Here is a 15,199-nt window from a genome sequence, read left to right as displayed (position 1 = left end):
TAGAGCCAAAAATGTTAGAATTGTGTCGATGTCCCAATATTTATGGACCTGACTGTATATTGTACATTCACATTAGTCCCTAACCCTCAAGGGGTGTACAATCTAAAGTCCCTAACTTACATTCATACATACACATACTAGGGACAATTTAGACAGGAGCCAACTAACCTAACAGCATGTCTTTGGAGTGTTGGAGGAAACCGGAGTACCCGGAGGAAACCCATGCAGGCACAGGCAGAACATGCAAACTCCAGGTGGTGCCGTGGTTAGGATTCGAACCAAGACCTAAGTACTGTCAGGCTGAAGTGCTAACCATTTAGAATGCAGAGCAATAAGCCAAGTACTTTGGTGTGGTATATAAATACACTCTTTTAGAATAAAGAAGAAAAATGAGACTATCAGGACTATTTATTCATGTTAGCAGCCAAGATTCACATATGATTACTTTTACAACTGTAGAGGTTTACCAGCATGCTACAAAAAAAAGTCAGATGATACATACATGTGCTTCTTTTCACCTGACAATTAACAAGTACACTGCTTGGTACTAATAAAATCAATTGTATTTTTTACATGTATGTCCACAAGAAGTCCCCAGGGTTTCCACTGTGGTGGATGCTGTGCCCTAGTCTAGTGACCCCTCTGTGCTGTGCCCTGGTGACCCCCTATGCTGTGCCCTAGTTACCTCCTGTGCTGTGCCCTGATGACCCCTCTGTGCTGTGCCCTGGTGACCCCTCTGTGCTGTGCCCTGGTGACCCCTCTGTGCTGTGCCCTGGTGACCCCCTATGCTGTGCCCTAGTTACCTCCTGTGCTGTGCCCTGGTGACCCCTCTGTGCTGTGCCCTGGTGACCCCTCTGTGCTGTGCCCTGGTGACCCCCTGTGCTGTGCCCTAGTGACCCCCTGTGCTGTGCCCTGATGACCCCTCTGTACTGTGCCTTGGTGACACCTCTGTGCTGTGCCCTGGCGACCCCTCTGTGCTGTGCCCTGGTGACCCCTCTGTGCTGTGCCATGGTGACCTCCTGTGCTGTGCCCTAGTGACCTCCTGTGCTGTGCCTTGGTGACCCCTCTGTGCTGTGCCCTGGTGACCCCTCTGTGCTGTGCCCTGGTGACCCCTCTGTGCTGTGCCCTGATGACCCCTCTGTACTGTGCCCTGATGACCCCTCTGTATTGTGCCTTGTTGACTCTTCTGTGCTGTGCCCTGGCGACCCCTCTGTGCTGTACTCTGGTGACCCTCCCTGTGCTGCGCTCTGGTAACCACTCTGTGCTGTACCCTGGGGACCCCCCTGTACTGTGCCCCTTCTGATATTAAGGAAGTAAGTTTCAATATTTATTCTATTATTTCATGCTATTTTAAAGAAATAATTGTTGTTATATCAACAGCTCGCTGATCACACCAATGTTCCTTGAGCTGTAAATCTGAAAATTGTTTCCAGGGTTCCACAAGATCTCAAACCTTTTTGCCAAGGGTTTCTCCAAGGTAAAAAGGTTGAGAAATCCTGGTTTAGAGGCATGAAAAAGCACCAAAGCTGCATTTGGAGAAGAGCTTACAAGCACAATTTACGCAAGTTCGCACATAAATGTGTACATGTGAGCGCAAATTTATTCTACTTGCCAGAATAAATTAATATTCTGTCCAGTAGAATGCTCAATGCCATTTGCCCATAAATGTACATACGTATGCAGAAAAAAATGAAACATATTTGGAGAATAAATTCATATGCCCCTGTGCATGAGGCCCAATCCTTATGATTATAAAGCCGTCAAGTGACTGTGCACAGGCTGAGAGGTGCAATCTGGAGGAATTATATCGCTACTCTGCTCTAGGCAGGAGGGGGCATTTACTCAGTCTCCTTTGCTCCAGTAATTAGATGGCTACATTGTAATATTGGGAGAACACAATTTTTATTATCTATTTTCTATGTTATTATTATTAACTTGATTTCAAAATTATTTGAAAATAATTTTGCGGAGATGGGGTATTGCCCTATTTTATTTAAAAAACTTTCTACAAGTTATTGAGAACACTAATGTACTAGCAGCTGTAGGTATAATCATTTTTAGCAGTCCAAAAAATTATTTCCAAGCTAAATCCTAGGCATGGTAATTTTTACATAGTTACATTGGTCCACGTTATGTGAATATATATGTGCCAAATCTGTGGGATACCTACGGAAGCTAGAAATCATTGTGGTAGGCACCATTGTCACATGGATTGCCACTAGCTTCTGGTTCCAGCGTTGAACAGCTGCTCTACTGGTCACCGAATGCAGGAGGTCACCTTCTCAACATGGGCACCATTCAGAGAGCACTTTCCATTTTCTCAATAAATGTAAAATGTTCTCTGATTGGATGAAATAGAAATGGTGACATCACCACCTCTCCCCCTTGTTCAACCAGAGCACATTGCATTCATTGATAAAATGCAAAGTGTTCCCTGAATGGCGCCTTGTGTTCACAATTCAAAAGGACAGCTGCTCGGCATGGGATCTGGAATTTAATGAAGAATACTGTAGTAGTGTTGCCTACTTCATGGATTTCCATCTTCCATGGGGATCCCACAGGAATGGCATATACATTCTTACATTGGTTCATGCTGGACCATTGTAACTATGCAAAAACGACCATACCAGGAATTCAGCTTTAAAGCCTAAGTGCAGCCAAAATGAAAAAAAAAAACAAAACATAAAAATCATCAGAAGGGACATAACTTACAATCAGTAGGAGGTGTCCCTTAAGCCTCTTCAATTTGCTGAAATCCTCCTCTGTCCATGCCCCCCATTCTCATAATCTTAAAGTTCGTCAGGGATTAACAAAGTTTAGGGGCTGTCACAGGCACTTATCAAGAGCAATTATACCTGACTATGCCCACCCTTTTCCACTGAGATAATCTATTCACAGTAGCCATACCTCAGCTTCCATGAATGGAACATGAGGGACAGAGCTATCAATCATCTGGTCCATCCTCCATTCATAGATCGGTTTCCAGTATAGCTGGAACCTGCAGTATAGCTTCTATGAATGGAGGAGCTGGGCAGAAAGGGCAGGCATAGTCAGGCACTCTTGACAGCCCCTTAGTCCTATTAACCACTGCTACACCAGAGGATTATGTCAACTGGGGCAGGGTGCATGGTCAGAGGAGGAGTTTACCTAAAAGAAGAGGAATCAACACAAGGGACACATCCTAATGACTAAATTATGTTCCATGTGCTGATTTTTCCGTTTTTTTGTTTATTTAAGCTGCATTTGGGTTTTAAGGGTAGCTTCTGTATTCTGACCTGGGAGTGGCGGTTGGCCATGCCACTGGATGGGCCACTGTAGAACTTGTTTAAGTGCCTTACGGATCTCTGCATTTGTCTGGCTGAATTTCCTCACCTTCCTCTGTCAGATGAAGCACATGAAATACCATTGTTTTAACATAACAGGCCATTCCCTAATATAGTTTTTGCATTTACTGCTGACTGCAAAATTTTGTCCATCTGTTTCTCCTGAGGAAGAGCAAGCCTTGAAACGCGTCAGATATCTGGACAGGAAACTATTTGCTGTAAACATACTAAATGTCTTTCTGAACTGGGAGAATTGCAACACTAGAATTTACTGGGTACAGTCTAGATGGACTTATGACTCCAAGATACGGCTGTTCTTAACCTCAGAAACTACTAAGCAACTTATTCACTCCCTGGTTATCTCTCTCCTTGACTATTGTAACTCCCTTCTCATTGGCCTACCTCAACTGGCTTCCCGTTGCCCAATGAATAAAATTCAAAACATTAACAATAACATATAAAGCCATTTATAACTCTGCCCCAAATTACACCACCAATCTTGTCTCCAAATATCACCCAAACCATACTCTCCGCTCCTCGCACCACCTCCTGCTCTCTAGCTCCCTTGTCTCCTCCTTCCATGCTCATCTCCAGGACTTCTCCAGAGCTTCCCCCATCCTCTGGAACTCTCTACCCCAATTTATCAGACTATCGCCTACTCTGCTCACTTTTAGGCGATCTCTGAAAACCTATCTCTTCAGGAAAGCCTATCCTGCCCTCAGCTAATAATGGAATCTTCTACAGTCCATCCCCCACAGTTATTACCTTTTGTACCACTAGCCCCTCCCTCCTAGATTGTAAGCTCCAAGGAGCAAGGCCCTCCTATCCCTCTTGTATTGAACTGTATTGTTGCTGTATTATCTCCTGTTATATTATAAAGTGCTGAGCAAACTGTTGGCGCTATATAAATCCTGTATAATAACAATACTTTATATGCAGGGTACACTAGAATTTCTTGGCCTGAATTCAAGATTTTAACCTAGTATCAAATGAAAGTTTTGTAAGATTTTTTTTAAATTATTTTGCGTTTGTTTGCTTTAATGCCCTACAAAATCCCCACCACCCGATGTATCTATTTTCATGTATCAACAATATTGAGGGTCAGACACAGACGTAGTCTTCAACCACACCCTTTCTTATAGTATAGAGGTTTTAAAGATTCCTCCCTTGTAAATGTCGTAAAGTTGCTGGGCACGCTTCACTTTGATTTATCATTTTTACCACTTCTACCTTTCAAAGGATGACATCTATTCCATTGTAAATCCTGATTTCACTTTAACCCAAGCCTCCATAATCTTTATAATGTACAACCTTTATTTAAGGAAATTACTAGCCACGAGTTCCTTAATAACTACTCCGGGTGTAGTGAAGCAAGTAACGCTATTATGTGAAAAAAGCGATAAGTTTTGACTGCCATTAACAACATTAACCTTTACTAAATTCCACATAACAATGAAAAGAACAAGCGCAAATCGAGGACCTAATCATGTAATTACAGGGTACAGCTGTATTGTCATTCTAATTTATTTCATGCAGGTTGCATGCAAGTAATTTGTTTTATTGGTGCTGGTGAATTACCGCCGAGCTGTGGCTTAAAAGACTTCTCCAGCGCTTTTAGAGTTATTGCTTCATTTGTTTTTCAATAAACCTAAAAATACCTGTGATTACAGCTCTGCGGCGTCAGGATCCACCATGTATTTCTGATTTTGGGTCCAGAACTGGCGTGTGATAGGATTCACGTGGAAGTCACAAATAATCCCCATAATGTTTGTAATGTACATGAAATATCAGTTTCTATTTGTTGCCTTTTGCAGGGTAAATGTAATATTTCCTAACGTTCATTAGGAAAATAAACTTAAAGTGGTATTAAAGCCAAAAGGTTGCAGCTTACCAATGTTTTGCTGTGAGGACTGCATTAGTTTTCCTTTTTAGGCTTTCTTTCATCTATTTTCATCTGTGATCCAGCCAGTAAGTCTGTTGTTTTTTAAAACAACAAGCTCTCTTGCAAATGTATCAGTTACAAGGATGAGACAAACAATTTAACACTGACAGGGGTGCTTACAATGAGCTTTTGTTTATAAATGTAAAAACTGTATCCCAAACAAAATAAAAATGTTACTGCAGTGTGAGTTGAAGTTTGGTTTCAACGTGTTAGCGTATTTAAATCTGCTAGTACATTTAACACCCCCCACTCCTCTCAAAATAATAATACTGTTCCCTGCTGGGCTCCCTGCGCTCCTTCATCCAGAGTAGAGGTACTCTAAGGCCTCATGCACACAGGATGTTAAAAAATACTCTCCTAGAAGTTGTCCTCCCGGCAGCAGCGTTTTTGCAGAAAGAATGCCTGATGCTTGTAAAAGTATCTAGCGCTTTTACAAGCATTTAGGCGCGTTTACTAGTGTCAAGCACTTGGGCGTTAATTCATTTAATTGGCCAGAATGATCATTTATTCTGGCCATGGAAATGAATTAATGCTCAAGCGCTAAATGCGTCTGGCGTTTAGACGCATTTAGGCACGTTTAGCTGCATCAAGCTTTTTTTTTTTGCCAAAACACTGCTGCTCCTGGACGCGCTGGCCCTGTTTTTTTTTTTCCTGCTGGTAAATGCTACTGCTACTAAAAGCTTCTAAAAGTCTATGTGTGCATGGACACATAGGATAACATGGAGGGCCATTTGGAAGCAGTAAAAAAAAAAGCCTGACGTCCCTAAAAGTGGCTGCAAAAACTTCCTGAGTGCGAGGCCTAATACAGAGGCTGTGTTACTGGCCAGATCACCAGGTGAAAACAGAGGGGAAAAGCCTAGAAAAGATAACTAATGCAGCCACCACATCTAAGAATTGGTAAGCTGCAATATATTACAGTGTTGTTATGGGGTTTAATACAACTTTAGGTGTCTATAACTGCAAAGCATTAATACTGGATAACCGGATGTTATATTGTTGCTGAATCATTAAAAAAACATACTCCAACTGTAACTTTCCTTTAACTTTCAGATCACTCAGCTATAACTGTCACTTTGGGTGGGGGGCATATGGAACCCAGCTCACTTTGGAGAGGTGGGGAGACCCCTGTCTCAGCTCCCCATATCCCTATTATATGTAAGTCACCCTGTGCCTGTTAGGGGTACACAGTGATCTGTTCTAATATTGGGGTGGGGGGTTGTTGATTGTTTGATGTTAGGTGGTTGCATCCCATTGTTCTATTGTGTGTCTGGCTTGGTAGCAAGCTATTATGGGATGTATGTGTTTATGTGTATTGGCTTGGTGGGGGGTGTCTCCAGCAGCTCTCCCTCCTGATGGAACTGTCTGTTGGTGTGTCTCTTGTTACTAAATGTAGATTGCCCTGCCCTGTGTCATTATGCAGGGAGGGGGGATTGTCTCCTTGAGTGTATATATCTTGTATCTCAAATTAACAAGTCTTGTATGGTCTGCTGTGGTGTCTGTTGTTGGTGTTCGGACAGGGAAGTGGTAGTCTAATGGAAGTACCCAAGCACAGTCTGGGGTCGGTTCCATTACAATAACTGTCTGTTTTTTACTATTAAATGTACGACAGAAAAGGTTTATTAGCATTTCTAACAACAGTCTTATGAACACAGCTATCCACTGCATACAGTACAATTAAATGTAGGGAACCTTCCCACATGGCGCTGATTGCAGTTGCTGGGGATTTATTTTTAAAATTCAGAACAAGAACTTCTGGTATATCTATCCAAAAATAAAATCATGTTCTGGTAGCCTAATATTATACTGTATAGGCTTACTGGTAATTCTTTCCCTGACAATGGTTTCACTTTGAAGTGTATTTCAACTATTGCAGCCATATTGAGATAACACCTATTTTATATTTGTAGCAAGCTTTTGGAGCGGTTCAAGGCTGGATAAAATGCAATCACCCCGCCAGAAACGAAGAGGGAAGCGGCATCCTGAGTAATTCCACGAACCAGGCAGTGTGCAAAAAGGGAGGATGGACGCTACTCAAACCCATCCCGAGGAGTCCTGTGAGAATGCTGTAATGCCAATGGCCTCAGCTGTTGATCTGGCCACACACACTGACGCGTTTCACCCCGCCCATAGGGGGCTGTCACAAAGGGTCTGTGACTAAGCCCCCTAAGGATGGGGCAAAATGCATCAGAGCATGGCCGGATCAATGGCTGAGGCCATTGGCATTACAGTGTTCTCACCTCGGGACGGGTTTGAGCAGGGTACATCCTCCCTTTTTCCACACCTATTTTATATTTGATATATGTTAATAATGTACCTACTTTATTAGGTATACCTATTCAATTGCTTGGCAACACAAATTGCTAATCAGCCAATCACACGGCAGCAACTCAATGCATTTAGGCATCTAAACGTGGTGAAGACGACTTGCTCATGTTCAATCCGGCATGGTTGTTGGTGCCAGATGGGCTGGTCTGAGTATTTCACAAACTGCTGATCTACTGGGATTTTCACACACAACCATCTCTAGGGTTTACAGAGAATGGTCCAAAAAAGAGAAAATATCCAGTGAGTGGCAGTTGTGTGGATGAAAATTCCTTGTTGATGTCAGAGGTCAGAGGAGAATGGGTAGACTGGTTTGAGATGATAGAAAGGTAACAGTAACTCAAATAGCCACTCGTTACAACCAAGGCATGCAGAATACCATCTCTGAATGCTCAACACGTAAAAAACCTTGAAGAATAAGGGCTACAGCAGCAGAAGACCACACTGGGTAACAAGGTATACCTGATTAAGTGGTATAGTTTTCTCCTTCTATTTAAGGTTAAAAAGGGGGCTATGAAAGTAAGATTTGCTATAATTACCCTGTTTTTACTGTGCTGGCAGATCTCATTATCAGTTGTAAGCTAGATTGTAACACTGTCTGTCCTAACAAAGGGTTTAAGATCTTAGGGCTTGAGTTCTGCATTGTATGGTAATGAAAGGAAATTGAGTCAGTCCCCACCTTGTCCCCTTCCAATTTAACTTTGAAATTGTTCAGAATAGCTTGCAGTCCTTAGTATACTCCTGCTATATTGTGTTTTGTGTGAACAGGAACACATAAATAATATATAGTTTTGTTTTTTTTTATTTGGCTGCAACAGTGGAAGTATATTTTAAGTTATATTTATAAAGTTGTAAACCTCTAGAAAATTACTGTGCAACCTTGAAAAGGATAAAAAAAACAGAGAAATTGAGGTTGGGCCTGTGAATATCTGTGTTTAAATAAGTATCCAAGTTGTACAGTATACTTTGTCTGGAAATTCCCTTTAGGTGGCTCTCCAAAAGACAAGGGCCGTAAATGGTTCACATCTCAGATCAAGTCTAGCTATATGGAGGAAAGCGCAAAACCAGATGAAAAAGTCCATATTTGATTTTGTATTAAGGCTCCATGCACACGGGGTGTTTTGATAACGCTGGTAAGGTTAGCTGTGTAAAGTCACATTAAAAATGTGAGTTTTCCAGCTTTTTTTAGCTTTTTTGCATTAGCATTTAGTGGCGTTTTTCCACGTTTGCAGTTTTAGCATTTTTGTTCCAAAAAAGTAAAAAAAACACCAGTTTGTGGCGTTTACAGCATTTTGCTGCGTTTTTCAGAGTTAGAGCATTTTTACAGCTAAAAAACTCCTCTAGAAACCCACTAGTCCTGGGGTTTTTTTCCAGCCAAAAAACGTCCCTGTCATCAAACGCTGATTACAGTTTATGTGTGCATGGACACATAGGATAACATGCTGGGGAGTTTACGGACTGTAGAAAAAACATCAAAAGCCAAAAACAGCTGCTGTAAAAACGTCCCGTGTGAATGAGGACTATAAGTAATTGGAAATCCAATGCATATTTGAGGTTCAGAAGGCTATCCTTCATCAGAGCTTAAAAAAGTTTTTAAAAAGAATGAATGAATAAGATGTTTTACAATGCACTAGCCTGCATCAATATTTATTTTCACATTGATGCACATAAAAGTTGTTCCTCCATTAGGTATTCAAAAATATACGTTTATATAAGCTTGACACAGGAAAATGTTAACATCAACTAGGAGGCATATAATTCAAAGCAATATAACCTTGAGTAGCTTTGATAGCCTGTATAGATATTTTTTTTAAATATCTAAAATAGATTAACCACATGTCTACACGGGCGATTATATAATTTTTTTGCACACGTTAAAATCTGCATTTTTTGCTAGAAATTACTGTAAACCCCCAAACGTATACATTTTTTACTTTATTGCCATCACATAGAGGGCTTGTTAGCCCCCTTTGTGATAGCATGGGTAGGTGACAAGTCCACTTTATAGAGACACCGGGGGTCTATTAGACCCCCAATGTCTCCCCTGTCCTCCAATGCAAACATTACAACACAGATCGTGTTGGAATAGTCACAGCCTTGGCTACAGTAGCCAAGAAATGACAGTTGTGACCCCGGAAGCAACGTAATACACATCACTTCTGGGGTCATTATTTGTAGGAGGGATTGGAGAATGAATGTTCCCCGAGTATCTCCTGCTGTAATCAGGGATTCTGTTTTGCATAGTCACTCTGAGAGCCCCGTAAAACAATTACTTCTACCGGACAGCCCTTCAACGGCTCTTAAAGCTGGTAGCAAGCTCACAGCTGCACAGATCTGGAAAAAAACTTAAATATAAGTATACCAATATACAAGCATGAATACGAATGGCATATATATATATATATATATATATATTTATTTATATACAGTCATGGCCGAAATTGTTGGCACCCTTGATATTTCTCCAGGAAATCATGTATTTCTCACGAAACGTATTGCATTAACACATGTTTTGCTATACACATGTTTATTCCCTTTGTGTGTATTGGGACAAAACAAAAAAAGGGAGGAAAGAAAGCAAATTCGACATAATGTCACACAAACCTCCAAAAATGGGCTGGACAAAAGTATTGGCACCCTTTCACAACTGCGGATAAATAAGAATGTTACAAGCATGTGATGCTCCTGTAAACTCACCTGGGGCAAGTAACAGGTGTGGGCAATATAGAAATCACACCTGAAAGCAGATAAAAAGGAGAGACGTTCACTTAACCTTTGCATTGTGTGTCTGTCTGTGCCACACTAAGCATGGACAACAGAAAGAGGAGACGAGAACTGTCTGAGGACCTGAGAACCAAAATTGTGGCAAAATATCAACAATCTCAAGGTTACAAGTCCATCTCCAGAGAACTAGATTTGCCTTTGTCCACAGTGCGCAACATTATCAAGAAGTTTGCAACCCATGGCACTGTAGCTAATCTCCCTGGTCGTGGACGGATGAGGAAAATTGATGAAAGATTGCAACGCAGAATAGTCCGGATGGTGGATAAGCAGCCCCAAACATGTTCCAAAGACATTCAAGCTGTCCTGCAGGCTCAGGGAGCATCAGTGTCAGCGCGAACTATCCGTCGACATTTAAATGAAATGAAACGCTATGGCAGGAGACCCAGGAGGACCCCACTGCTGACACAGAGACATAAAAAAGCAAGACTACAGTTTGCCAAAATGTACTTGAGTAAGCCAAAAGCCTTCTGGGAAAACGTCTTGTGGACAGATGAGACCAAGATAGAGCTTTTCGGTAAAGCACATCATTCTACTGTTTACCGAAAACGGAATGAGGCCTACAAAGAACAAAACACAGTACCTACGGTAAAATATGGTGGAGGTTCAATGATGTTTTGGGGTTGTTTTGCTGCCTCTGGCACTGGGTGCCTTGACTGTGTGCAAGGCATCATGAAATCTGAGGATTACCAAAGGATTTTGGGTCGCACTGTAGGGCCCAGTGTCAGAAAGCTGGGTTTGCGTCCAAGATCCTGGGTCTTCCAGCAGGACAATGACCCCAAACATACGTCAAAAAGCACTCAGAAATGGATGGCAAAGAAGCGCTGGAGAGTTCTGAAGTGGCCAGCAATGAGCCCAGATCTAAATCCCATTGAACACCTGTGGAGAGATCTTAAAATTGCTGTTGGGAAAAGGTGTCCTTCCAATAAGAGAGACCTGGAGCTGTTTGCAAAGGAAGAGTGGTCCAAAATTCCGGGTGAGAGGTGTCAGAAGCTTATTGATGGTTATAGGAAGCGACTGATTTCAGTTATGTTTTCCAAAGGGTGTGCAACCAAATATTAAGTTAAGGGTGCCAATACTTTTGTCCAGCCCATTTTTGGGGTTTTGTGTGACATTATGTCATATTTGCTTTTCTGCCTCTGTTTTATATTTGTTCCAATACATACAAAGGGAATAAACATGTGTATAGCAAAACATGTGTTAATGCAATACCTTTTTTGTGTGAAATACTTGATTTTCAGGAAAAATATCAAGGGTGCCAACAATTTCGGCCATGACTGTATATTATAGACATTGTGCGTCAATTACCTATCTGTCTTGATTATATAGATACAGTATATGTTTTATATATATATATATATTGTATTATTATTATTATAATATACTGTAGCTTTTACCAAAAAAGACATTTAAGGTTTGCAAGACAATGAAAAGGGGTAAAAACATATACATATTGTATATGTTATATAAGCTAACTGGTACATATTTCCCTAACTAGAGTTCTACTTTAAGTGATTATATAATTATAAAGTTGTAGACCACTGGGAATTTACTGTATAACCCTGACAAGGATAAAAAGGAGTCGTGCATTATTAATGTCACTCTTTTTTTCTTCTTGCTCAACCAAAAGGCACTTACTTTGAAAGCCATTCACTGAAAAGATGTCAGGATGATAAAATCCAGGCTTGCAAGTGCACTCGTAGGCTCCGAGAACAAATCCATGGCCCTTATGTGGCATACACTGAAATGAAGAAAACAAGCAATGTACTGTCTGTAGACTTACAAGCAGCTTCAAAGAATGGCAGGTCAGCAGCTTCACATATATCATTTTCATACTCATTTTGTTAGACTCAGTCTAGCCTTGACTGACACAATTGTCCGTCAACCGTATTAAAATGATTTTATTAGCACAGATGTTCAGTGCCTACCATAGAATAAAGATGCTACCAAATGTACATTTTACCCAGGATTCTTTTTGTTTGTAATTTTTATAGCAAAGCTTCTATCGGCAATAGATAGGGTAGGGTTCCCTTCAGAATTGTAAGATAAGGAATTTTGATTTTTTTTTTTGCAGACAAAGCAAACCATGATTTTTCATTTCCCAGTCTTTTATGTTTACCAACGCTATTAAAGCCCAACTCTAGGCAAAAGAAATAAATTTACATAGTACATTGTGCTTCAATTACCTTACGCCTCTTTTGAGTCTTGGACTCCAAACACCTCTTCCTAAACCATCCTGCAGTGTAGTGCATCAAAGTCAGTTTCCTCCATGAGCAAAGCTAATGTCCTGCCCCAGGGACCAGACATTTTTTTCTGCCCATTATCTTCTTGGGCCCTGGTCTCCTCATTGCCTCCGTGAGTTCTGCAGTCTCTAGAGTCTATGAGAGCGGATCTGGCCACTGAAAGTCGAAGATACCTCCTGAACCAATATGAGGTATCCACATCATGCAGGCATTTGGATAGTTTTTTTTTTTCATACCAACAGTTAGTTGGGGGTGGGGGGGGATGTGTTTCTAATACCTGGAATTGGGCTTTATGTATTGAAGACACCAGCAAAACTAATGATAGTGTGATGATAGTATAGTAAATGTCAGACCAAATTGAAAAAAAAGGCCAGAAGTGCACTGTTGTGGTCCGGTAACTCGCACCTTCACCCATTCAATGAACTATGGCTTCCTTCCCCCTACCTCTTGCAAAATTGAAGATAGTCTTAGTATTTTACAAATATTAAACATCTTTATATTTAATAAATACTGGTGCAGCCCTACTCTACCTGGCTTCTGTCCTAGGTGCTGATGGCCCATTGATCAGTCTCCTGGATTGTCCACATCAAACATCTCAGGAGGCACTGTTTCTGTGAGAGGCACATGCTACTCTGAGAACCTTTGTATGCCAAGACATGCCACAGGTCTCTGCCAGGTCCCAAATACCTGGCTTAGACCTGTGGCATGGCTATGCATGTGCATGTTCTTGGGTCAAACATGCACAGTATGCCAGAAAATGTACAAGAAGGCAGCACCAATAAATTGTGGTGCTAAGAGAACTTCAGCCACCAGGAAAACAATGCTGGACTCCATGGACTAGTGGGTATATTTTTTTCACTAGTACATTGGGCAATCATTAGGAAGAGGGGATTTAGTCTTAGCTAGGTGGGGTGAAGTTCCTGAACTAAATCCAAAACTCCACTGCAGGCATTAATCCCCAAGCAATAACCAATCAAAGGAGCTAGTTCCCTATAGTCAACGGCTACTAGCAAAATCTCTGCAGTAGCTCCAAAAAGGAAGAAAGGGAACTGATCACCATATTAAAAGCCTCAATAGTAATTTATTGATCTTTCAGTTGTACAGACCTCTACATCTAATGCAGAGACTCCCTAATGCATGTCAGTCCATTGGGAGCTATGAGTAAGCTCCCAAGCAATAGAGTGAAATGCGTTAGAGATCAATAAATCAATTTTGAGACCTTTAACATGGTGAGCGATGCCCCTCCTTCCTTTTTGGAGCTTTTACAGTGGGTGAAGTTCCTCTTTAACATGCATTGTACTAAGGCAACCATTTCACTTTGAATGGGTTGTTAAGGCACTACAGGGCAGGTTAATATGCGCCTGCGCCCAACCTGATTTGAAAGTAGTGAGCCAATCACACGAGCAGGAAATTAAAAGATTACAAAAGTGGTTTAGTACCACTAGAGTAAATTGTGATGTCAGGGTCTACCTTGTGGTGGTGTTGGTTGGTGTCAGGCTCTCTCTATGGGGAAGGGGGGGGGGGTTGTCAGCCGATTTCTGTGTTGCTTAGGGCAGCACAAAACCTAAATACACCACTGACTCCAAGGTATTTACTAAGAGGCATGGAGAGTATTTTACAGATCTCATTTGTTGCCACGTTTTTGGAAAACAAAGAATGAAAACAAAAACATATTTTATTCTTTTCTTTTTCAAAACCCTGTGACAAACATGATATCTGTAAATTACTCACCATGCCTCTTATCAAATTCCTTGGGGTGTCAACTTTCCAAAAAGGGGTAATTGGGGGGGGGTTGCCCTACCCTGTCATTTTAGGGCCTCCAAAACTGTGATAGGTAGTGGGGAAGTGATATGAAGAAATATGCCCTTTGAAAGCCTGGAGGTGGTCATTGGATTTTGGGGGCTTGTGTGTAGCTAGGCTGCCAAAGTCTCTCACATGTTGTATCCCCATACTTGGAGAAGTGGGAGAATGTTTTTTGGGGTGGTATTCCATATATACCCATGACATGCATGAGCAATATATAATTTAACTGACAACTTTGTGTAAGAAAAAAAAATTGTCATTTTCGAAAACATTTGTGGCAAAAAACAAAATGTTCCAGGAACTCAACATGTCTCTCTGCAAAATCCTTGAGGTGTCTACTTTCCAAAAAGGGGTAACTTGGGGGGGGGTTTGTACTGCCCTGGTATTTTAGCACCTCAAGAAATGTGATAGGCAGTCAGAAAGTAAAAGTTTTTTACCAAAGACATGCAACAGAATCCATTTTGGCCTAAATGTATGACTAACTTTGAGTTTCTTGGATATTGTTTTTCACCAAAAGTGAAAAATATCGAGTTTTTTTCAAAATTTTCGGTATTTTTTTGTTTATAGCACAAAAAGTAAAAACCACAGAGGTGATCAAATACCACCAAAATAAATCTCTATTTGTATGAAAAAAAGGACGTAAATTTTGTTTGGGTGCAGCATTACATGAATGCGCAATTACCAGTTGAAACAGCCCAGTGCTGAACAGCAAAAAATGGCCCGGTCATGAAGGGGGTAAATCTTCCGAAGGGCAAGTGGTTAATAATAATAATATTTTATTTCAT

The 15,199-nt window shown here is 41.1% G+C and overlaps 1 protein-coding gene across 1 annotated transcript in view; it reads right to left on the bottom strand.

Moving 5' to 3' along the window:
* Positions 1–15,199, bottom strand: part of GPR158 (G protein-coupled receptor 158) — a 318,874-nt gene that overhangs the window by 142,517 nt on the left and 161,158 nt on the right. Inside the window, exon 3 of the mRNA XM_089693782.1 lies at positions 12,007–12,109. Coding sequence (XP_089549908.1) covers positions 12,007–12,109 — 103 coding nt within the window. The remainder of the gene's footprint in view (positions 1–12,006; positions 12,110–15,199) is intronic.

Source organism: Staurois parvus, unplaced genomic scaffold (genome assembly GCF_062004578.1).
Source record: "Staurois parvus isolate SC_StPar_1 unplaced genomic scaffold, SC_StPar_1.0 ptg000636l, whole genome shotgun sequence".
In the NCBI taxonomy this organism is placed as follows: domain Eukaryota; kingdom Metazoa; phylum Chordata; class Amphibia; order Anura; family Ranidae; genus Staurois; species Staurois parvus.
This window is presented reverse-complemented; position numbering and strand designations above follow the sequence as displayed.